The sequence below is a fragment of the Amblyomma mixtum genome, chromosome 3, assembly GCF_055824585.1.
Source record: "Amblyomma mixtum isolate Tamu chromosome 3, ASM5582458v1, whole genome shotgun sequence".
Classification (NCBI taxonomy): Eukaryota; Metazoa; Arthropoda; class Arachnida; order Ixodida; family Ixodidae; genus Amblyomma; species Amblyomma mixtum.
This window is the reverse complement of record NC_143014.1, coordinates 181,189,588-181,212,148: the sequence shown is the minus strand read 5'-3', so window position 1 is coordinate 181,212,148 and position 22,561 is coordinate 181,189,588. Positions and strand designations below refer to the sequence as shown.

Genomic DNA, 22,561 nt, shown 5'->3' with positions numbered 1-22,561 from the left:
TTTCTTGCCTGTGCCGCTTTGGGGCGTTGAACTTCCATAAACCATCTTTTCCAATGTCATCTTTTAATTTTAAGCTGCAATAGCTCTCTTGTGTAGTGCCCTTGTGGTGGAGCATCTGCCTCGCATTCGGGAAATTCTGGATCCGATCGTCGGTGCGGTACAAGATGCCTCTCAAGCAACGCTTGAGAGCATAAAGAATGAAGGCGTAGGAGGAGGAGGAGGATGTAGAAGAGGAAAGGCAGGGAGTAAATTCGCAGCCGCAGAGGGGCGCTAACTGCTCTCCCGCTTCGCTCGCCGTGAGAAATTATTGGTCCGTGCGGTTAGCATAGCGCGGGAATGGCGGTGCCGGCGGTGCTGTTCAGTTTTTTTTCCTCCATGGTGCCGTTGCTGCTCGTTGCATTTATTCGTTGTTTGTTAAACCCTGGAGCTGTGGACGGTGACGGAGTTTCGAGAGCACCGCGATGCTTCCGAGTTGCCTCTGACGAGACACTTCGTTTGTTCAATCACCTCAAGGCGCATGGTGTGGTGGCTATGCAAGGATGCATCGCGGCGAGAGGCAGTGCCGAACTGTTGAGCTGTAAGGTGCCATCGCTAGCAGTGAACGTCGCTGAACGGATGATCTTTGCGCGCATGATGAGTGGATGACACGACAGGTGTTCCTGCGGCAGTACAATAAACTCTAGGAATGTGTCAGGCTTCTCGACCAGACATCCATGTGCACTAGCGGACTACCTGATGACTGCGGTGTCAGCAAGACGAGTGTAAACGTCTGCCGGGAAAGGTACAACGTGACAACGCCTCCAGCACCATTGAGGTAAGGAAAACGAAAGCTGTAGCGCTGACAGTTTGCGAGGCGTTTTTCTCATTCCTTTTGCATGCAGGCTGGAAATGACTTTAAAGCAAGCAGTATGTGCAAGACGCATGCTGCGAATCCGAAATTTCTATTCGTATTCAGTGTATTGCACCATATTCCGTTTCAATTTTTGCACACAGCGCTTACATTTTTTTTTACAGGTGGGCTGTTCCTGCCATTGAAGGTTCCAGCTCACAAGAAGTCTGTGTAGGATCCATTCATGACCCATTTGTGTGGAATATGTCTTCATTCTCCTGTACGGCCCACATGGAAATCTTCAAACTGGTGAGCACATGCTTACTGTGTTGTGGTGACATGTGCTTATGTGCTTACCTGGTGTAAGATTGCATATGGCTAGTGATATCTGATTGCATTTATATATAGTTTATTAAGCAAAGAAGAACATGTAGATAGAAGCCGCATATCAAAATAGTGTAAATGAATCGTGTAGTTTTCAGATGACAGCAGAGAGAGGTGTGGGTGGCACGCATTGTTGTTCTGTGGCTTTGAATTTTTCTTACTGGCCATAATGTCTCGGCAGCCTCATTTTGATTGGTGCAAAATGCAAAAGCATGCTTGTACTCAAGGTAGTCAAAAATAATTAAACTTGTGCCCTTCCTTCCAGTGTATTTTGTAGTGATTTTCTTTACTTGAGTATAAAAGAACTCTAATAATTATTTGTACCTATCAGTTTCGGAAATCTGCCATCAAGTACCTGTAGCTATTATGGAAACAGCTTTTTTTATAGTAATGATTGGTTTTGCAGTGAGCATGTTTTACATTCATACGTAAAACTAGACTATAGTTGAACTTGCAGCTTCGACAATTTCACATATTTGGAAAACCAATGTGTAGCTTGTTTGAAGATTTCAGTGCACAGAATTAACATGCAGGTGGTGGTGTGCATCTTATGTAGACGTGGTGCACCACTCTCATCTTGGGGTATCGTGTGCTCAGGAGCCCTGATGCCAGGTTCATCATCGCTCACCACTCGGCTGGACTGGTTACCTAGCTAGGTGGCCATACCAGGCTCCTGAACAATTGCATTAGTTGTCTGCAAAGGTGTCGAGTGCTGTACGGCATGGCCAATAGTTCTCTTCTAAGGTCAGCGCAGCTTGCATTGTTCAACACAACATATTCATTCGCACTCAGCTGCAAGACTGTGACGCCACCAGCGAGTGGCGATAGTAGCAGGAGCACCAGCATCTACAACAACGAGGAGGACACAGCACCATTTGGATTCTACCTGACAGACAGGAAGTGTATGATCAGCTGCGGGGGGGAATCGCACTAACTGCTGAGGTTTTCATATGTAGCTATGCCACAAGCAATCAACATACATTTTCTTTTTATCAAGTTTGATAGCATACTGCTAGGTGAAGTCTGAAGCTGAAGGTGAAGCTGGTGAAGTCTTCATCATTTTGGTGCTCTTCTTTAAACAGGACCAAGTTTATGGCTTTCAATTTATTGTTGGTATGCATGACAAGATAATTTTCTCTGGTGCTGCAGTTTTTCGGGGGGTGGGAAGTGTCCCAAGTGCTTTCTGCCTGCCGTCTGTCGACTCGCTGAGTGTGTGCTTTAAACAAACATGCTTTGGTGATTGTGAACAAATGCCGGTCCTTAGTGTGGTGCCTTCTTATGTGTTCTGCTTGTATACAACGCACATTTTATTTGGTGCTTCAGTTCAGTGAAAGACAGGAAGGCACGCAAATGTCTTCCTTCTAGCACCAGAGTGTTGACTGGACATGCTTTCACTGGTGCTTTTCTGTTTGCTTTGATGTTTGCTGAAAGCCAGCAGTCCACAACATGCTCAAGGTACTGCATGGTCGCTGTGTCTGTAGTCATTTACAATATCTGTTCCTCAAGTTGCGACACATCTTGTGTGGCACTGTTTGTGTGATAAGATTGCAACTTGCTTTGCCTCATAGCATTTGGTTCCCTCTGTGTTCTTGCTTTTGACTGCTTCTTTCACATGCTGCATGTAATTATACAGCAATAAACTATTTTTCTGGGGCGAAAAGGCAAGCAATTGTTTCATGGTCATTATCTTCCAGATGAAAATGCAAGTTTTGGGCAGAGTTTTGACAGGCTAACCATTTCCGGCTTTTCTAGTCGAACTGGGCCTGACAGAACCCTACAAATTCTACATTAATTCAGCTTGAGCTAGCTGGAAGTATAATTTACCCAGCTGGAAACAATTTGTGTGCCAATAATTAAGCTGCAAACGACATTTTGCAGCTGGAATTGAATGGTTTCCAGCTGGAAGGGTATGAGTTTCGTCTCAGTAATGAAACTTGAAATGGGATCTTTTTTTTTTCACCTAGAGTGTCTACCTTGTATGCATATGACACAAGATCACTGCCGACCCGTGAGCTTAGTTGCACTGTGTTAGGTCCCACTTTCACTGGCTCAGCGATTTTCACTTTGCTCCATGAAAGTTGGTGATGCTGTTTGGTGATTTTAAGGAAAATTGCAGACAACCTGCTTACCCTCTGTACTCTTAGTGTGACTGGGCCATCAATGATGAACATGTTGCCATTTTTCAGTTTAGCAAACATGACTGTTGGCTTCTTCACTTTGATGTTTTTAGAAGGCAGCTGTCGAAAAAAATTTATCTTTGTGTATGAGCCATAGTGGTCAATGTTTAATGTTGCACTGGGTAATGAATCACAATTAGGCTGCATAATGTATTCCAGCATGCATGAAGGACAGTGATGAAGTTAAATCATTTCACAAATCTTTCCTTTGACAATGTGTAGATTGTGGGCAAAAAACGCACCTCACTCCTCTCAGACGTAACAACTTGTCTTGCTCCCCAAAAAATCCCTCCATTACTGTAATGTGCGGAGGCTTTCCATACCTTTTTTCTACTGTTGCACATCTGGCCAAGTCGCTTCTTAGCACTATTGCTGTTGTCTCAAGCCGTACAGCACTGGTGATATTATCTGGTAGTATGACAGAAAAAAAAATTTATTCTGACAGCAAAAAGAAAAAAAGCCTGTCTTGCTTTGCTATGATGGTTCTGCTTGACCTTGGAAATAAGATTGCCAACACAGGAGTAGAAAGAGCTCATTGTTCAGGGGGCCTAAAATTTTTGCATTTTATAGCCTTTCCTGCCATTGTGTTTGAGGTGAAATGTTTGTGCTGTTCATGAATTTTGCCTCTTGCGACTTGGAAATTCAGCGTCATACTTGCTCGCCATGTTCCACTATGCCTTAATCATGCTAAACAAGCAGTTTACCCTATGTGCACACACCACTGTGAATCTTAATTTTTTTCTTCTTTATACAGCCAAGGAATGCAATTGCCTTTGTGCTGATGCTGTTCATCAATACAATCTTCTGCACTTAAAGCATTTACTGAAAAAAATCTATGAGGTGTGACGGTCCGCCCTTCCTGTAATATTGCTGTGCTTGTGATACCTTAAATTCTCTATCTGCTTTCTATGCTTTTTGCATTGCGTTAATGTTGGTTCACTGCTGCTTGCCCAGTTTTTGGTACTTAAGTACCCCAGCACGGACCATATGAGGCATCATTAAACAAATGATTAAATAAGTGACTGTTGAAAGGGCCTGAGTGACTGCAATCATGGATGAATATAGAAAAATTCCTTTGTGTTGGTTGTACTTTTGAAGCGAGGAAAGCATTGTGGAGGCATATAAGCTTCAGTAATTGGTAGCCAGTGCTTTATGCCATCATTGGCATCATAGCAGATAGAGCGATATTTTTTGCCTCCTGGGAACAACGGCAAAAATAAATTATGAGCAATGCACTGTCGTGTCTAGGGCATGGCACGTCTTAATGGAGCACTTGGACCCCCTGGCTGACAGCCAAGAGCCAAAAAGGCATCATATTTATTTATTCCTTTCTTATATACCGAAGCAGAGTGCTAAGATATGTACTACATGTGCCTCATTACCACAGTTGCACACAACCATGCGCACACAAGTCAGAGTGACACCACATGCGCGAAGCTACCACTCCATAATAGTGACATCTGAAGACTTCACAAGCAAACAATTTTTAAGCATTTTTATGCTTTTCACACTCTGATGCACAGTGTTATTTCAGGGCTCTAATACAAAGTGGTGATAGGTTCTTGTCCCATGCAGCCAGCTGACATTGTAAATTATTGTTCTTTTAAAGAAGACCTTTAATTTGTTCCCTGGTAAGTTTCTCTGAGGAGGTTACCAAGCATTTTTGATATGTATTGCTGATCTGCTTGATGTGTTCTGTGGTTGCAGGTGCGTATGGCATTCGTGAAGGGCTGCATGCAGCACATTTGGTCAGACAGCTGTGTAGTCAGGCCGGAGTGAATTGTGAGCATGCATAGGGCTCATACGTTTCTACTTTGCAGTGAGCTATTTATTTAGAAAGAGTTTATAAATGTGTACTTCGGTTGATCCTTAACTCGAAAACATGAATCAATCTAGTTGCATACTGCAACTGAAAGCATACAGGTAAAATATTTAGTTTTGTTAAGAGGGGCTGTTTGCATTTCATTCCGGCCTGACTCTACATATGTGCCTTGCCGTATTTTATGAACACTTGTTTTCATCTTAAAAGCAGCTGGACGTATTCTGTACACAGCAGTCTTGTGTGCACTACACTTATTGCTCGCAACTGCATTTTGTCTCGCTTGTCTTTTAGATGATCTGGTGGACACTTTTTTCGGCCTTTCATAGATGCCCTAAGTGCGTTATTTCATTGTTCATTCCTGAACTATATTTTTTGTTTTTGCTCACCAAAACCATGGCCATGAAAGCACAACTCTTCTTGAACGCTTCTGTCAGACGTGCGAAGTTTCTTTCAGCAGTAGAAAATTAAAGCCATTGTAATACGTCTTCACCTTCCATCTTCACTCCATGCCTCTGCATTCCTCCCCTTCCCCAATGTTGAGTAGCATTTGTGAAGGCATTTTTTTCCAGCCGAGTTCACCTTCCCTGACATCAAACCTTTCCCTCTTATGAGGAATCTTGTTGCATTGAAAGAAGTGGCCTGGTGTGGCTGTAGATGCATTACTGTTGTCCGACAGCAAAGGAATTGTAGGGCTGTGCATGACAAATTTTGTTTCACCTCTCACATTTTGGTGCATACCTGCATCACGCAAGCGGTGTAGGTGCCTATATGCTTTTGGTAAGTCCTATGTGCTCATTTCAGACAAAATTAACGAGATTGAGGGCATTTCCAAACATTGAAAAACAAGTAGCGTTATTGAGAGCCTTTTTTTTATTTGAATGAAATAAATGTGCCTGCCATTGTACACCGTGCATGCGTGAGATGCTTTTATATAAAGTTTTTGTGAAGTCTGCCTGCAGGCACGCTTAATATTTAATGTTCACAAATCAAAAGCAGGTACGTCACCATGCTGATGAGGTATATGTCCTATTCAGAATAAGTGAAATGCCAGCATTGTGAAATATATGCTTCTGTTGCCAATGGACTTTTAGCTGTGTTTGTTCTGTTTTTTTTTTTTTTTTTTTTAAGTACTAGCAGGAAACAATATCTCCTAATTTTGCTTTCCCATTTGACGCGATTCGCACTCGCGTTTCGTGTGCGGCTGCTTACAAACGTAACTAAGGATAGCGTCAACTTTGAATGGTGTTTTCGCAGCTTACACTCGCTGTGTAAGGCCCCGCTTGTGGAGACCGATCTCCCACACGCCGTACACCGCTCCACTCCGCGTGCTACGCGGCTGAAGACGAGAAGCTGAAGCTGATGGGTTGAGTTTAGGATCGACAGCCAATAGCCAGCCAATTCCTCTCTCCGTGACGCTGATCACATCTCACAAGTACAGAATCTCCGCATATGACGATAATTCGACGCGACATGCTGCGCGATGGCTTCGGGCGATGAGCTGAGAGCGGTTTCCTCGAAGTTGCCGACGCCGCTTAATCAATTACTCATGGATCTAAATGGTTAAGTGAAAGTCTAGGAGTAGATGTGGGAGAGAAAAGGGCGTCGTATAGGGCATCCCTTCGTTATGCTTCATGCTGTCGAAAGTCTTAATACCCCAAGCCTGTTGTCTCATAAAACGAGGTCATTGGACACAGAAGCGGCCGCAATTGAGCAACCCTCCTGAAAAGCGCCGCTCTTCCGCCGGGTCTCATCATGCAGATGTACCAGCGGCAGCGTCGCGAAGATCGCTTCATGCAGTATAATTACTGCTGGACTCTTATTTCCGTGACGACCGGCTCGCAGGGTCTTTCGCGTCGCGTTCAGCAGCCGCAACTCATTTCACCGTCCCTCTCTACCAGGGTGTCGAACCGGTATTTTTTCGGGTTCGGTTCGGGTTCGGGTTCACGCCTTTCGGGTTCAGTTCCGGGTTCGGCTCCAGAGCAACATTCCGTTCCGGTTCGAACCGGTTCGGCTAGCTCCGAACCGGTTCAAACGGGTTCGAACGGGTTCAGAAAAAAAAAGTGCTAAACGTAGATGGATTTTAATGAACCTTATTATGTTGTTTACTGTTCTGTGTGAGACTGATATATTAAATAAAAAATGTAAAATTTGCTCAGGGCAAAATGTGGTAAGTGCGCCTACTTCAGCTTACTGTCCGCGGCAAAAAGTTAGGAATTCACGGTAAGAGCCGCGAAATGAAATGAATTCAAAATTAAATTGGCTATGCATACTGTAGTATTCATCTGATGAGATATATAAGGAGAAAAGCTGGCGGATTTTGCATCTACAAAACCTTTCAGCCTGAGCAGTTTCTGAGACTCCGTCGCTCGAGTAATAGGTCGAAACTTGTGGGTCGGGAATCTCTCCTACGCAGCATACTTACACGGGAACCCTCTACGTCACCGTACACTATTGGGAGAGGAAGCTCTCCTTCGTATCGGCAGGTATGTACAGAGAAGGCACTTTTTCTTCACCACAAAACCAACGTAACAGTCACCCCTCTCTCTATCTCCGGCACACCTCTTACATGCATCTCAAGAGCTTACGGGAAATATTTTATTGAAATCACCGGTTGGACACCGCCTTTCGAGCTCGCGTTATACATCTCGGACCCCTAAAGCTCTGTGCCTCCAAAAACACTTTAATTCTTTAATTAAAGTGTTAATTCTGTAAAGTGTTAAGTGTTAATTAAAATCTTTAATTCTGACAAAAAGCGTATGATAATAAAATGCAAGCTTGCATGGGTTGGTAGCATTTTGTTTCTGTACGGACATATTTAGCAACATCTTCGTTGCAACATTGCACTGTGACACTGCTGCAAGTGCTGCATTGTGTAAAGAAAAAGGTAAATTAGTGACATAAATTTTGTGACCTTTCTGGGACGCTATCACAGGAAGCTTATGCGTCAACCAAATTTTTTAATATGTTGACAGAGTTTGGTGAACCTGTCGTGTACTTTTGGCACGAAAGGACTACTTAACGGTGTCAAACCCAACCAAGAATCTTGTGTGAAGCCTCGGAGAATCCGGGTAATTTCGGAGGAGCGTCGCACCAGCTGTAACCAATGGGAGGAGGGCGTCGCGCCAGCTGCCGCCGAGTGGAGAGAGGGTGCGAAGATGAAGCGCGAGAAAGGAGGTTAGGCGATTTAGCCCATGTAGTGTCTACTTCGTGTTGTCCTTGTTTCCGAGCACTGCAGTCTTCATAATGAACAACCAACATGCGCAATCAGCTACCCTCATCGAGAAACGGGGTTGCGTGCACATGCAGATGCCAGAAAGATGAGGCGCAGAATTATCACGTCGTTTCGCATGTCCACTCGGTAAAACTCTATCACGTTTTTGTCCACCAACTAGATTCAAGGTTTTTAATGTTTCAAAACCACAAACGACCCCTTCCTGGACGCTGTGCTTATTAGGTGATTAAGTCCTCATATGTCTTTTCTCGACATGGCCGTGAGAGAATTTCGCGCTGATACATTCGGTTTCCTCTCCGCTCTTCCTTGGAACACCTGTACGGCCTCTCGAAATGCAAATGGGAAAGGTTCTGACAGGTAATTACTTCCTCTTCCCGTAAACGTGCAGCCTTACCTAGCCTTTCTTGACAACGTTGTATCAGAGCGAGTTCAACAGATGTAGATTCAATGTGCCGTAAAAACCTTTTTTGGACTTCAAAGCATTTTTTGGACCCAACGCGTCAGTAGAAAAATCTGTTTTGGATTTACGCGCATAGGCCGTGCATCGTTCCAAGGGACGTTTGTGCCACCGTCAGTGAATTGCTACCTGTGCTACCAATAAAAACTATTTATGTTCGTTTGAGAGAAACTTCAGGAGACTCTTAAAAAGGACATTAAGATCACGTCTTACACTATAACGTGAGGGCGCATGCAGAGATCGCTGAATTCGGCCCGCTAAATTAAGATACGAGGAGGTCAGGGAGGCCCCTAGTATTCCCTAAGACAAAAGAAAAACAAGCTTCGGAGATGGCCAAGTAGATTAAGCCTGACGACATCGTCATCATCGTCATCACCAAAGGCGTCAGAAAATCGTAGCTTCCCTGTTGCGCCGCTATTGGTTCAAATCCCAATAGGGGTTGAGTGTTTTGTGTATGTGTGCGTGCGTGCATGTGTGTACGTGCATGTGTGCGTGCGTGCGTGTGTGCGCGTGCGTGTGTGCGCGTGCGTGCTTGTGTGTACATGCGTACGTGTGTGTGCGTGCGTTCGTGTATGTGCGTGTGTGTTTGTGCGCGCGCGTGTGTGTGTGTGTGCGTGCGCGCGCGTGAGTGTGTGCGCGTGCGTGTGTGTGCACGTACGTGTGTGTGCGTGTGCGCGCCATTGCGCATGTGTGCGTTCGTGTGTGCGCGTGTACATGCGTGCGTGTGTACATGCGTGTGTGTGTGTGTGTGTGTGTGTGTGTGTGTGTGTGTGTGTGTGTGTGTGTGTGTGTGTGTGAGAAAACACTCGATGGTACCCATAAAAGATCGCCTTACTGCGCCCTTTCCTCCCTCTAACCCCCCCACCCCCCCAGAAAAGAAACTAAACCTTCCCGCTGATTTTGAGACAGGAAAGGTGCATAACTGCCTCAATAGGTGGACGCCACCGTCTACTCACAGCGGGATCGAGGCGTCCACTAACCCTGTGGGCCAGCTACACTTGCTACTGTGAGGCTTGACACACACAGCTACACACCGCTTAAGCCTTGAGAACGCGGTCACGTAAGCCGTCGCGAAAGCATCCTACAAAAGAACGCCTACAAGCATAAGCTTCTCATCTGAGACACCAACAACACCAAGTGCGACACCGAGAGGCAGATACAAGCTACAAGCGCCCGTCAGAGAATTCAAGATCCAGCAGCCCGAGAACACGTGACGAAGCCGTCCGCTAACGATTGGATTTTTTTTATATATATAAGCACAACAACTTCAGCGCATCGGCGTAACACAATCATTTCATGACAGCTGCATTTCATTCGAATAGCATCTTTCTGTACCTAATAATTATAGCATGCCAGCGAGCGCATGCATATCCGCATTGCCCCTTTGCGTAATAAATTTTTTTCTTAAATATCTCTAGCGCTGCTTACAAGTCCGTCTTTCATTGCTTATTTCCATCGCGTGCAACGAAGAATGTTCAGATACTGAACAAAAAAAAACCTGCACCAATTTATGCTTCCTTTATTTTGTGATAACAGTAATATCTGGAGGTTAACGTGTCGAAGCGACATGGGGGGCTAACAGGCACGCCGTATTGGAGGACTCAAGATCAACGTAAACCAGCTGGGCTTCTTCAACGTGCGCTCACATTGCACGGTACATGCATGTTTTTGCATTTCGCCGCTATCGAAACTCGTCCTCCGCGACCGAAATCGAACCCGCGTCCTTGGGATCAGCAGTCGGCCGCCCCAGCCACCAAGAGATCATGAGGGGTCTTATTTAGTATCTGCTGTCTGAGATAACGAATACCTCCCAAAGTAAATGTTGCACAATGTGGTTAGGTCATTGCGCCTGTGTGTTATATATTTATGCAACATGACATAAAGAAAGGGACGCTATTCTCACTAGGTTGTTTATGAGTTCGAGCAGTGCTAACAATTTGATTAAAACCACACGCACTGATGTAAAAAGGGAGGCAGTAACAAACCCAAGATTTCACGTTAATCAGGAGTATACTAATCTTTAAAATTGCCGAAAGCGCATTGCGGAAGCGCCGAAAAATCCATTCCTGGACACCAGACTTCCTTGAGTTTTGTTGTCGCATAGACTGGATGTCATTTTCGCTCTGCCTAACGCGAAGAGATTTCGGTGGACAAATCAACGCGCGAGTACATCTCATTTTGACTAAAAAAAGAAATAAAAGCATGCCGGGTTGAAAAAAAAGTGGTGCTGAACCGAGTCCCGAACCGGTTCGGAACGGTTCCTTTCAATCGTTCCGGTTCGGGTTCAGTTCCAAGATGGCGAAAAAAATATGGGTTCGGTTCGGTTCCGGGTGAAAATTCCGGTTCGGTTCCGGTTTCGGGTTCAGGTTCGGTTCCGGTTCGACACCCTGCTCTCTACGGCGCTACTGTGCGACCCGTACGTGCACCTACGCGCCACTGTTGCTCGGCTTCAGGCACGGCTTTAGGGCATCGATGTTTTTTGTACTTGGTGCCAAGTAGCAGACGACAGCATCTACTTTTTCATACTTTGATCCTTATTTTTCAATTTCGTCATCCGAATCTGCGTTTACGTACCTTGGCGCCGCCCCAATTTTCACGTCACAGGTACGCCCCGCTCTGGGCGGATGAGGGAATATCGAGAATCGGGCCCCTGGTTCTCGGCTCTCCAGGGTGCATGGCTTTGGAAAGGAGCCTGCGCTTTCTAGTCCCAAAAAGGGCTACAAGTGGGCTTTACCGCTCGAGACGGATGGGGAAACTATTTAGCAAGAGAATTAGATGCCCGCAGGCCTCCTGGGTATCCACATTGCCCCATTCTCGGTCTAAACGTTTACGTGATGTTGGTCTATGACGTATGCGGCCCGGCGGATAGCGATCTGCCTAGCCGGGTCCGCTGACTGCAGTGAAGTCTCCCAGTCCTCCAAGGCTCAGAGAGGCACCGGCCCAGTGGGGGAGGGGACGTTGGGCATGATAGGAGGATGTGGGTAAGGGTGGCCTTGGGGTGGGAGCACAAGATGCATATGGGGGTGGGGTACCGGCATATATTTAGAAAGATTGGCTGGTGTAGGCAGCGTTCGCGTCTGCAAGGGACGCCAGATTGACTGTTCTCTGGTAGTGAGGGATGAGTGGGGTGGCGGGTAGATTAGGTGCTCAGCAAACGTGTGCATACGCTCCTTCGAAAATTTCGCCACGAGGTCCGCCTATGCCCGGTTTCTAGTCCCTCGGGCTAACGGGTCGGCAGTCTCGTTGCCGGGATTTCCCTAGTGCGCAGGTACACAGGTGAGCTCAGCGCGTCGGGGGAGAAAGGGGGGGAGGGGCCATGTGCAGCAGGCACAGTGCAGGGGGATAAACCCTTAGAAGAACTTGTTGTTGGGCTAGTTGGTAGTTATTCATAATTAAATTCAAAGGCGCCAAACCATACGCACACACACACACAGGAGAAGAAAGAAAGACGGGACAGAGCGCCTGTCTCGTCTTTCTTTCTTCTCCTGTGTGTGTGTGTGTGTGTGTGCGTATGGTTTGGCGCCTTTGAATTTAATTATGGATAAACCCTGCCCCTGGTAAAATTTAGAATGGCGGTTTTAGAGTCACTAATGTAACGGGCGTCTGTACATGCCAGAGCAATGGCTGTAGTGGTCTTCTCGGCTTTCTTAGAGGTGGCGCCTGAAGGAAGCTTGAAAGTTAGGGGTGTTATGTGTGGGCTGTGGACAACCGCAGTGGCTCCGTGCTCATTGCAGGCGGCATCCACCCAAACAGCATTGGCTTCTGCCCGCACCATTTGTGCAGCGCTGCCGCGCGCGCCTTCCTGCGTCCTTGGTCACTATGGGGGTGCATGTTCCTAGGTGGCGGTTTGGCATATATTGAAGTGTGAGTGTTAGTGGGAAGTGCTCTTAGTGCTGAATTGTTCGCAGGGATGGTGATGCCTAGCTGACTGAGTATGTGTCGTCCGGTAGCTGTAGCGGCTAGTCTAATATGCTGTGCTTGTAAGTGGGCCTCAAGAAGTTCATGTCGGGTGTTATGACTTCGAGTTCGAGCAGTTTCTCATTATTAGTGTTTTTTTGGTAATTTAAATGCTGCGTTTGTTGCTTGCCTAATTAAGCAGTCTATCTGCTGGACCCCACGGGTTGTTAGTTTGAGGTATGGCGCAGCATAAAGAATTCGGCTGAGGGTATAGGCGTGCACGACGCGAAGAGTGTCTGCCTTTCTCAGCCCATGTGCGCATCCAGTCCCCCTTTTTTATGAGTTGCGTGGTGGCTGTCATGGCCTTTTTCAGTCGCTTAATTGTGTTTCCGTATTTTTAATCCTGTTGAAGGTACAGTCCTAGAATGGCATCAGATGAATACAGTAGAACAGCCTTCAGCAGAAGATAGAAAAAAGCAATTTGCCGCTGAAATTGGCAGCGAAACCAGCCCTCCATAAGACACGTACTTAAGGCTAATGAGCGTGCCGTGCTGGTAGAAACTGTATTTATTCGCGTAATTTGCGGACTTTTTTCCTTCAAATTGAAAAAAATTTTACAAAGGCCATAACGTGCAATTTACATGGCATATTGCCGCCTGCAAGTCGACCCCGCACTCGCGCCCCTCGCTGGCCGAAAAACGGTTGACTCTAAATATAAGTCGCCTCACGTGGAGCTGCACGAGAGGAAGCATCCCGGCGACATTTGCAGTGATGTCGCCGTCAGTGCGACTTGACGCGGACGTTCATCATTCTCACGGTCAAAGCTTTCTTCTGCGGGCATGAACTTCGCCAGGCTCGCCAACCTTGCGATAGGGGTGAGGTTCGGACGGTTTCACAAGCCCTTTGCGAGCTTTTCGGACAAGGACCTCTGTTTCCTGCTCCTTCGGAGCCTGTGGCGCGCCAAGTGTTTCAAGCCCGAGTCCGACCGGAATGACGCTGTCAAGACTGCCATGACACGCAGGGACCTCAGCGCTCGTGCCCAGACTCAGTCCGGCGCGTCGGCTAAATCCACGCTGCTGAGCGACAGTGCCTCGCCGCACCCTTCGCACCATATGGATCAACTGCCTGTACCTATCATGACATGCCTCACGCGCGAACTTTCCGTCAAGACCGCTGATGACGTGCGCAAATGTGCCCACGACTCCATCCACTCACTGCGCTCCTCAACGGCACAACACCAGAGCCCCACCAGGCACTGCGCTTCTGTCGCGGCTATACTGGCGTCCACACGACGGTTCCGGCTAAGCAGCTGCTGGCGCGGGACTGCATCCGGGATGTTGCTCGTGATCGTCCTGAGCCAACCTGACCGGGCTGCCCTGCAGCCGCCATCCATGACCCAGTGCAGCCGGCTGGGCATTAATGGAGGATAATGCAATGACAGCCACAGCATGCAGGGTATCGAGATCGTATCGCTATTCCGGAACCCTCCTGTTCCTCTATTTTGCAGGGCATTCCATGCAAAATAGTGTACGAATTCGAACCGCACGTGCAGCGTTTCCTCTAGTCTTTCTGTGCCTTAGAGAACGCTCTTCGCAGGGTCTCGGGAGCCCGCTTCCCCGCTGCTCGCAGCCCCCGCGTCAGAAGGCACGCAAGCAGCTGGGGCGCAAATCAGGAAATATCTGTTAAGAAAAACGTTAAACAAGCAGAGAGGGGGCCTGTGGACAACAGGGGTGCAGACGACATCGTGACTGAGAACATACTGAACCTTTATGCGGGAAATTGCAAAAAAAAGAAGAAAAGCCTACAATTCTAGGAGAACCTCTTTGATATTCAAAGCTAGGTCTAGAGTATTGCGGACTAAGAAATGCCGAGCCAAGTACAAGGAGAGAGCATTGTTACTGTGTGCATATAGCGAGGAGGAGGAGGAGTAAACGGATGAGCACTTGATATTTTGCTGTAAAATGTTGCACCCTACAGTTGAAAGCCACGGGGCTGATTTATTCATAGCATTGGTGTTTAAGGAAAATGGAAGCAAAGTATATTTTATACGGGTAGAAATAACCAAGCGAAAGTTATCTGATTGGTGGCCAAAATCAAGACAAGAGCCAAATTTTACGAGTCACGGCTAGGGGGTGGATCCGCGGCCCGTATCCCTTCGACCGTCCGTCCCTTCATCCATCAGCTCCGCTTGGGAGGTGGCTAAAGTAACGGTCGCGGGAACTTGTGGCGCTGTAGTCGAGCTTTTATACATCGTCTGCTGTTGCGGGAGTTTCATTCGCTGCAGTTACGACAGGATAGTGGGATTTTCAAGCTGGTTTTCGCGTGGGTGATGCTCGTAGTGATAGTGATAACTTCTCCGTGGTGAAATCTGTGCACTTGACGACTTCAAGCGAGTGATACACAGGCCATCTTGTCTTGAGACCGGCTGCACAGGTGGTAACAGGAACCTTCTCGCGATCACAGCCCGTTTAAAATGTTGGAGCAGATCCTGCGTCGCAAGAACAGCTGTATCGCCATTCTGCCACATGTGAGCGTCATTCTCAAGATGAAGATATATGTCAAGGTCTATAAGCACGTTGCGTTGCAAACGGGCAAGAGGTGCGAATTCTACGCTGGAACAGCGCTGCACGGGGCCTCTCCTGGACTCTTTTCCTCTCTTCCGTAGTGAATCTCAAAACCAGAAAACGTGCAACACAGGCGGAAGTCACCCAAAAAGCGTGCCTCATGCAGGCTTGTACGTCCGAAAAGATCCTTGCAGCGACAGCAAGTGTACTACGTCCTCTTGAAGCGACCCGTTTGTATGCGCTCATTTCGAATGAGTTGGTGCCGCTTTGCTGCTCGCCGAGACCGGTATTACGTCTGCAGTGAAGCTTGGTGGCCAGGCGACAATGACGCGACCCTCTACGGATTCGCGACATGAAGCTGTACACGATGAAATAACAGGGATGATGTGAGGAGTCCTCTACTCCAGAAAGCTACCTGCAGACCATCTAGTAATCCCTGAGATTTTTGCCAACAGGATGGCAGCGGCGTCGTGAATGGCTACAAGTTGCAGAAGCCGATCTTGAAAACTCCAGCCTTTATCGCCGGCCTTGAGAGAATCCTGATTGAAACAGGTGGCTTAAATATACGAGGGGGTACCCAAAAGAAACCGGAATAATTTTTTGAATCGGCACAGATTCTGTGGTACCGCGTTTTGCCGCTATGAGCACATAGAACGAACATTTCAGAGTCAGTAAGCCGAGTGCCGTCGCTGAAGGAGGTCAGACTAGTTTAGGCAGAGTTTTAGAGTGACGACTGTTTTGTGTGAATGTCGTTTTTGCAATGGCTGATTTTCGTGAACAGCGTGCGCCGGTGAAATTCTAATTTTTTCTCGTAAAAAGTGGAGCGGAAACTCTTGAAATATTCAGAAAGACGTTCAAGGACGATGCTATGGGGACAACTCAAGTGTTCCTGAATTAAATCCTGAATCAAGCAAGTCATGCCAATGGAAAACTTCAAATTCACCTCGCCTCAAGAAAGCTCGTCAGGTGAAACCAAACCTCAAAACAATGCTGATTTGTTTTTTCGACTTGAGAGGAGTCGTCCATTCAGAATTTGTTCCACAGGGTCAGACAGTTAACCAGGCTTTCTGTTTGGATGTTTTGAAAAGATTGGGCAACAGTGTGCGGTGGAAGCGGCCTGATTTGTGGCAGACGGGTGACTTGTTTTTCCACCATGGCAATGCCCCTGCTCACACAGCCCTGTCTCTACGAGAAATTCGGACCAAAAATGGCATGACCTCTGTTCCTCAACCTTCATACTCACCCGACCTTGCCCCGTGCTACTTTCTTTGTTTCGTAGAATGAAAAGACAGGTGAATGGAAAGCGTTTCGCTGATGTTGCTGAGGTGAAGAAAAAAACGACGGAGGGGCTGTCAAGCATCACAAAAGATGAATTTAAAAAATGTTTTGAAAAATGAAATGAAAGATTCGACAAACGTATCATTGTAAGTGGAGAGTACTTTGAAGGGTATTGAAGGTCTGTGCTGAAAATGTGAACAAATAAGTTCAAACAAAAATAAGTCCGGTTTCTTTTGGGTACCCCCTCGTACTTATCTGCGCAGGCGTAATTACAAATCTCATGAACAGACGGCGAAGTCGGAAAGTGGGAAACTGTTCATCTCTGGCAACTGCCGCGTGGTAGAGAGATAGAGAGAGAAAAACTTTATTGTAAGAGGAATTCGGGCACGCCCCAGGGTCCCCGCACGACCCCAATGCACTCAAGTGTTTATGTTCCTAAGGTCCTGGCAGCCCGGCCGGTGGCGACGGTCTGCACGGCCATTTATAGCCGGGTCCTCCGAGCGCAGCAGGGTCTCCCAGTTCTCCGAGGTGTTGAGGTTCTCTAGGTCCCGCTGTGGTGGTGCCGCCAGGCAGAGGGAAAGAATGTGGAGGGAAGAGGCGAAGGCCGGAGTGGGGAAGGAGGGATGATAGCGGGCTAGGGTAAGGGGTGAGGGGAGAGAGTGTGTCTATAGTATGCGCCAGAGTGTTGCTTGTTTATTATCTAGGGAGGGGTGGGGCAGGGGGTAGAGATGGCGTGAGGCTCTGCAGGCCTGCGTCAGCTCGCTGAATGAGTGCATGCGCTCCTTCGTGAATCCCCGATCGCTGAAGGCAGCACTCTCAGGAGTTACAGACCAAGGAACTCGCACTGGTTTATCTCCTATGTCTGGAGCGCGTGGCGTTCGTGCCATCAGTATGTGGCACGATAGTGCACAGCTCGAGGCTTGTACCCTGAAACAGTTCTGTCATAGCATTCGATTCGCGTTAAGTGCTACCACCGACGAAGAGAACACAGTGAGAACTAAAGTGCTTGGACGGCATGAACCGCGCACCGTCTAGTATCATGTCGTTCGTCCCAATCTCCCTGCGTGTACCTTGTTCCCTCCAAGGAGCGTGGTATTCTCATCATGTACTAACAACAGGTAAGCCATATTCTTCGTTTCCACCGCCGGAAAACAAAAAGAATTTCCCAGCAGGCATGGCTGCGGCGCCGCCTGTCTTTACGAAGGCGTAGCAGACGACGCGTGAGACTGGTAGAAAAGCACGACTCCAGCGCCGTTAGTTCCAGCGACGTCGGGACGCCCGTGAGTGGCGAAACTGAAACTCTCTAAACGTCGGTTCCCGCTCGACAAACCAAGCTTGCTGCGGAAATGGCTCCATGTAGTGGGTGGGGCAAGCGCACTTCAGGCCCAGCAGGCACAAGGCAACGCGCTCAGCTCACTTCGAGTCAAGCACCATCGGACGCTTCGCATCTTAAATGAACAACCTGCGTAGCAAGATAACGACACCACCAAAAAGCGCGCGCGCGCACGCACGCATGCACACACACACACACACTGAATTCGAAACTGAACAATCCAAAAATTCAATTCATAAGTAGGGCCCGGAAATTTAGGCATTTGCCTAAACATGCCTATGAATGCCTAAACGGGGGATTGTTGCACTTGCCTGCCTTTTTGTAATTTTTTAGGAAATACTACCTAATTAACCGCACTTTTTGCCTATAAATGCCTAAATACGGCACTTCGGTCCTCAGTGCCGTTTTTCAATTTTGAGACATCTGCCTGGTGAGAGACGCGCGCCGATGCACGCACAAAAGGCGCGGGTCTCGCCGAACGTTTTTCTCGAATTGTAGCTTGAACGTAGTGTAACGAAGTGTTTATCTCTCAAAGTGTAGCAAGAAGCATGTTTGGAAAGAGACCTGACATACATTAGTGCAAACTTCTCAACATTGACGGAAAAGGTGACAAAGTTGAAAAAGGCTGGACTCAATAGATGTATCGTTGAAGGTAGTGGCAGAAGTACCAGCAGAACTTCGAGGACTGGAAGGAAAGGGCGCTACAGGTTCTGCGAGGATGCAACAATTGGTAGAAAAAAATAGATGCCTAGAAACAATTTCCCAAATCATAGACTTTCTACGCGGAGACGATACGGCCACATCACCTGAAGGCCTAAGCCTTTATCAACACATGTTTTAGGTTCGCGCCACTAAGTTCATGTGATGTCAAAGGGATCTTGTAGAGTACAAAGTTATGATTAGCGAAAACCGAAGCAGCTTCAAGTTCGAAAACCTGAGAATGCGCTTTATTGCTTCAGTTGAGGACTGCGTATGCTCCGTGCTTGACTTACAAATCTTGTACTTATGAATAAAGGGTATTATTCAAAGCGCCTATTTTGTGCTTTAGAAAGCCTATTTCAGTATTTTTTAGAGCCTAGATGCCTGCTTATTTCAGGGGTCTTTAGTGCCTAAATTTCCGGGCCCTATAATCATAAGACAATCAACAGGCAACCAGTAGCCACCAGGTTTACGTTCGAAGCCCTGTTTTCCCAGCGTGCCTAGCGTAGCAGTCTAATTGAACTTAGCAGGCTAAGAGATTCTGCTCTTACGATAACCGTTTCCTAAACTAAAAACACCTCTGCAAGGGATTGCAGGCGTCTCCAACGTGAGAACGAAAAGCTAATTAATTCAGTAAATCCCTAAAATCAAGCAAAGCTGTTCTCATTCAAATATTCAATTGGCAACAGTGAAAAATAAGTGTTTTTAAAAGCAATATTTGCAGGTATGAGCGAGTTGTAACGCCATTAAGAAATAATGAAAATAATGTGAATTTTGTGAAATATTTTTGAATTTTTTTAATACCATGCGCGTCCTTGCTGGATGAAGTGCAGCGCCGCCAGCACTCTCTTGTTATAGTTAAGAAAGCGCACGGAAACCATTGCACTGGGGTGCCTAATGCGCCATCCAGCACTCAATTAGAAATCAGTGGTTGTGCCTTATGAAATAAAGTGGAAGACGTCATTTAACATCTACCTGCAACCGGCGATATGTGGCATATGCGCAAGCAGTGGCATATGCGCAGGGCTTAATTTCATGTAAGTCTAATATCAAGCCATTTGTGCGCTGCCATTTCAACATGTTCCCGTAGTCTCCGCAGCAGCATCGACATCATTAGTGGATGACGTGGCCCTTCATCGCGAGTTCGGTAATAGCTCCGTTTGGCTGCATTCTACGTGGATCGAGTTCGTAAATTATTGCGCTTTAGTGGTTCACGTTTTCGCGGACCTTTTCGGAAGCATTGAGGGGAAGATCCCGCTTTTCCTACTTCTGCGCAGTGTCCTGCAGGCCATTTACGCCAAGCCCACGTCCGTTCAGGCTGACGCCGTCAAGACTGTAATGGCCAACAGCGCCTTCGTGGCTCGAGTCCAGGTGGAGTCCAGCACGACACTCGCATTGCCACCGCTCAGCGACAGTGCCTCACTAGACCCTTCGTACGAGCCGGCACAGATGCCAGTAGCCGTGATCCCACTGCCGACGTGCCAGCTGGCCATCCAGACAGCCGAGTGCTCTGGCAAGTGGGCCCGACTCCATCCTGAAGACTGCGCTCGTCTCCGGCGGCACAAACACCACCAGGCACCGCCGGGACGCCTCTGGCCAAGCAGCTGCTCGCGCAGGCACGATCGAGAGGTGTGCGATGTCCTCCGCTGTTGCCTTGGGCCTGGCCGCCGTGCAGCCGACGTTCCCTGACCCAGTGTAGGCGGCTGGGGATAGCGACCGACGACGCTGGGGCAAAATCCTGCAAGCCTTCCGGCGTCGCTCATCTCGGCCATCTTGAATCCTGACCTGGCTCCTCAACACTGGGACGGGGCTTCGCGAAGCATTGGAAAGCTGCTAGCTCTTGGTGCTTAATTTCTTGAAGTGTAGTATGTTTGTTTTGCGGTTTTTTATTGTATTCGTTTGGTGCTTCGCACAATTATTTTAAACGTTAATAGGTATGTACTGTTTGACTTGATAAACGTTCAATTTGTAGTGAAAACTTTGTCTATGGGCTTATTTCTTTGTTTTCAGATCTCGTCTCTTAATTTTCAGCTGCAGTAGTTCTGTCGTGCGGTCATCTTGTGGTAGATCTGCATCGCATTCGGGAAATGCTGGGTACCATCGTCGTCGTCGGTGGCGCCGTGTACCCGCCGGTTTTCTAATTTGTACAAGATTGCTCCCGGCCTGACGCTCGGCTTTTGTGGGGTTGAATGCTTTAGAAAAAGGCCTTGACCGTGGCCGTTGCCTTCAGTTTCAGCTGTCGCCTCGGCGCTAGTAGGCGGTAATTTTGACTCTGATTCTCTGCTCTCCACTGTGAATAGCTGTGGAAAGGAGCCTGCACCTTGCAGTCCCGAAAAGGGCCACAAGGGCTTACCGCACGAGGCGGGTTTAAGTTTTGATGGCGGAACTGATAATTGACGCGTCGAGTTTAACGCAATGGTTTCGTTGCGGTAATGATTTCTCCGTTGTCGAAACAGGAGTTCGTGAGGGAGAGTCCGCGCCCGTGTTTTGCGTGCGTGCGCACGCACAGCACGCACGCAGGTTTGTATGTGTTACTATTTACCTTACAGAGGCGGACAAGCGCGCGTGTTGGAGAAAATAAAAAAACATTGCGCGGACACTTTGGCACAGACTGGTCCCACCAACCGATCTGGGCATGCGCCGGTTTTCCGGAAGTCGCGCCGCCGCCATGCTAGTTGTAGTCATGTCATGAGCCGCACTACAGCGACTACAGCTGCACCGTTCTAATCAGCGCTCGTTGCGTACGCGCAAACTTCCCGCACGTCTCTCCGAATTCACCACCGAGGAAATTTCGTCATGTGAGTACTTTACGAAATTTTATTGACTCTTTCATGACAGCTCTACGCTCGAAAGTTTCTGCTGCTCTTCCTTTTCTGTTGTTGATATGCGCCGGGTACCGCATTGGTTTTTGCTACAGTGTTATTCGGTTACACTACAATTTGAGGTATGTATGAGTACTTTTTTGATGTAAGCATTTGTTTTGCTGCACTGTTTTCGCTCACGTGCATCGCAATGAGTGTAACGTTAACAGCGACGGATATAGGAGCACCGCGTACTTGTTGGCGACAGTCTTGAAATGCGGTGCCGAGTATTTTGAGCCCCGATACTTATGTGGCTTTTGCCGATAACCAACATTTAGCCGCAGTGATATCTGGAGGTCCATTGGTAGGCTAGGTGACGTTTTTTATTTGTGTTAAAGCGAATGGTCCGGTTACTATTTCGAAAAATTCAACTGCGTAGCTTGAGAAGTGTACCATCTTCGTGCTGGGGAATACGCGTCATTGTTTATATAAGTCGCCGTAATAAGATTTTATTAACGATTCATACTGGCCGATTACGTCTAAGCTTGACTTGCGCATGTGCCTTACAATCACGGGTTTTGGGTGCGGTATAAAACGTGCGGATCGCCCTCCTTCGAAATTAAAGTTGTGAGTTGAGCGCCCTGTGTGTGTCGTCTCTCCTTTGTCCCTCGTCTGCCAGCGCTGCATGTTCAGGACTAAGCTGTATGTAAGCATACAGAGGAAACAATGCGCGCGGTGGCGCTCTTCTCGCGAATGCCCTGAGTCGTCTATTGGGCTGCATATTTTCCCTATCCTTAGCAGGTACTGTGATTTCAGATCGGTTCATAAAACTGTATTATCTGAACTGCTGCATTCAGTGCACTCTTGCATTTGATACATTTAATACTGGAAGTAATTTTATTTACATTGTTTTATTAGTTTTGGATATATTTTTGCATTATGATTTTTGTCTTATTCCTGCCTTTTCTTTTCACTACTATTATTCTAATTATTGCGAGCTCATAAACCTTACTTGATATTTAGGTTTCCTTGTAATTGCAACTTAACATATTTAGATTTGCCTTATTATAGCTTTAAGCATTTTAAGT

At 47.3% G+C, this 22,561-nt stretch overlaps 1 protein-coding gene across 6 annotated transcripts; it reads left to right on the top strand.

Annotated features, from left to right (window-relative positions):
- Positions 1-336: 336 nt before the first annotated feature.
- LOC149352926 (uncharacterized) lies at positions 337-20,677 on the top strand. 6 transcript variants are annotated; one of them, XM_089582128.1, is made up of 3 exons: positions 337-814; positions 1,015-1,138; positions 19,950-20,677. In XM_089582128.1, the coding sequence occupies exons 2-3, from the start codon at positions 1,074-1,076 to the stop codon at positions 20,359-20,361; spliced, it is 477 nt and encodes a 158-aa protein (XP_089438254.1). In that variant the 5' UTR covers positions 337-814; positions 1,015-1,073; the 3' UTR covers positions 20,362-20,677. The 6 variants fall into 6 exon arrangements, with proteins under 6 accessions (XP_089438254.1, XP_089438258.1, XP_089438259.1 ...); XM_089582132.1 differs by lacking the exon at positions 19,950-20,677 and adding an exon at positions 2,006-6,242; XM_089582133.1 differs by lacking the exon at positions 19,950-20,677 and adding an exon at positions 1,811-6,242.
- Positions 20,678-22,561: the final 1,884 nt, after the last annotated feature.

Coding starts and splice junctions, on each gene's coding strand:
- LOC149352926 (XM_089582128.1), top strand. CDS start 1,074: ATGACCCATTTGTGTGGAATATGTCTTCATTCTCCTGTACGGCCCACA. Junction 1,139..19,949: donor ACATGGAAATCTTCAAACTG/GTGAGCACATGC, acceptor ACTTCTGCGCAG/TGTCCTGCAGGCCATTTACG.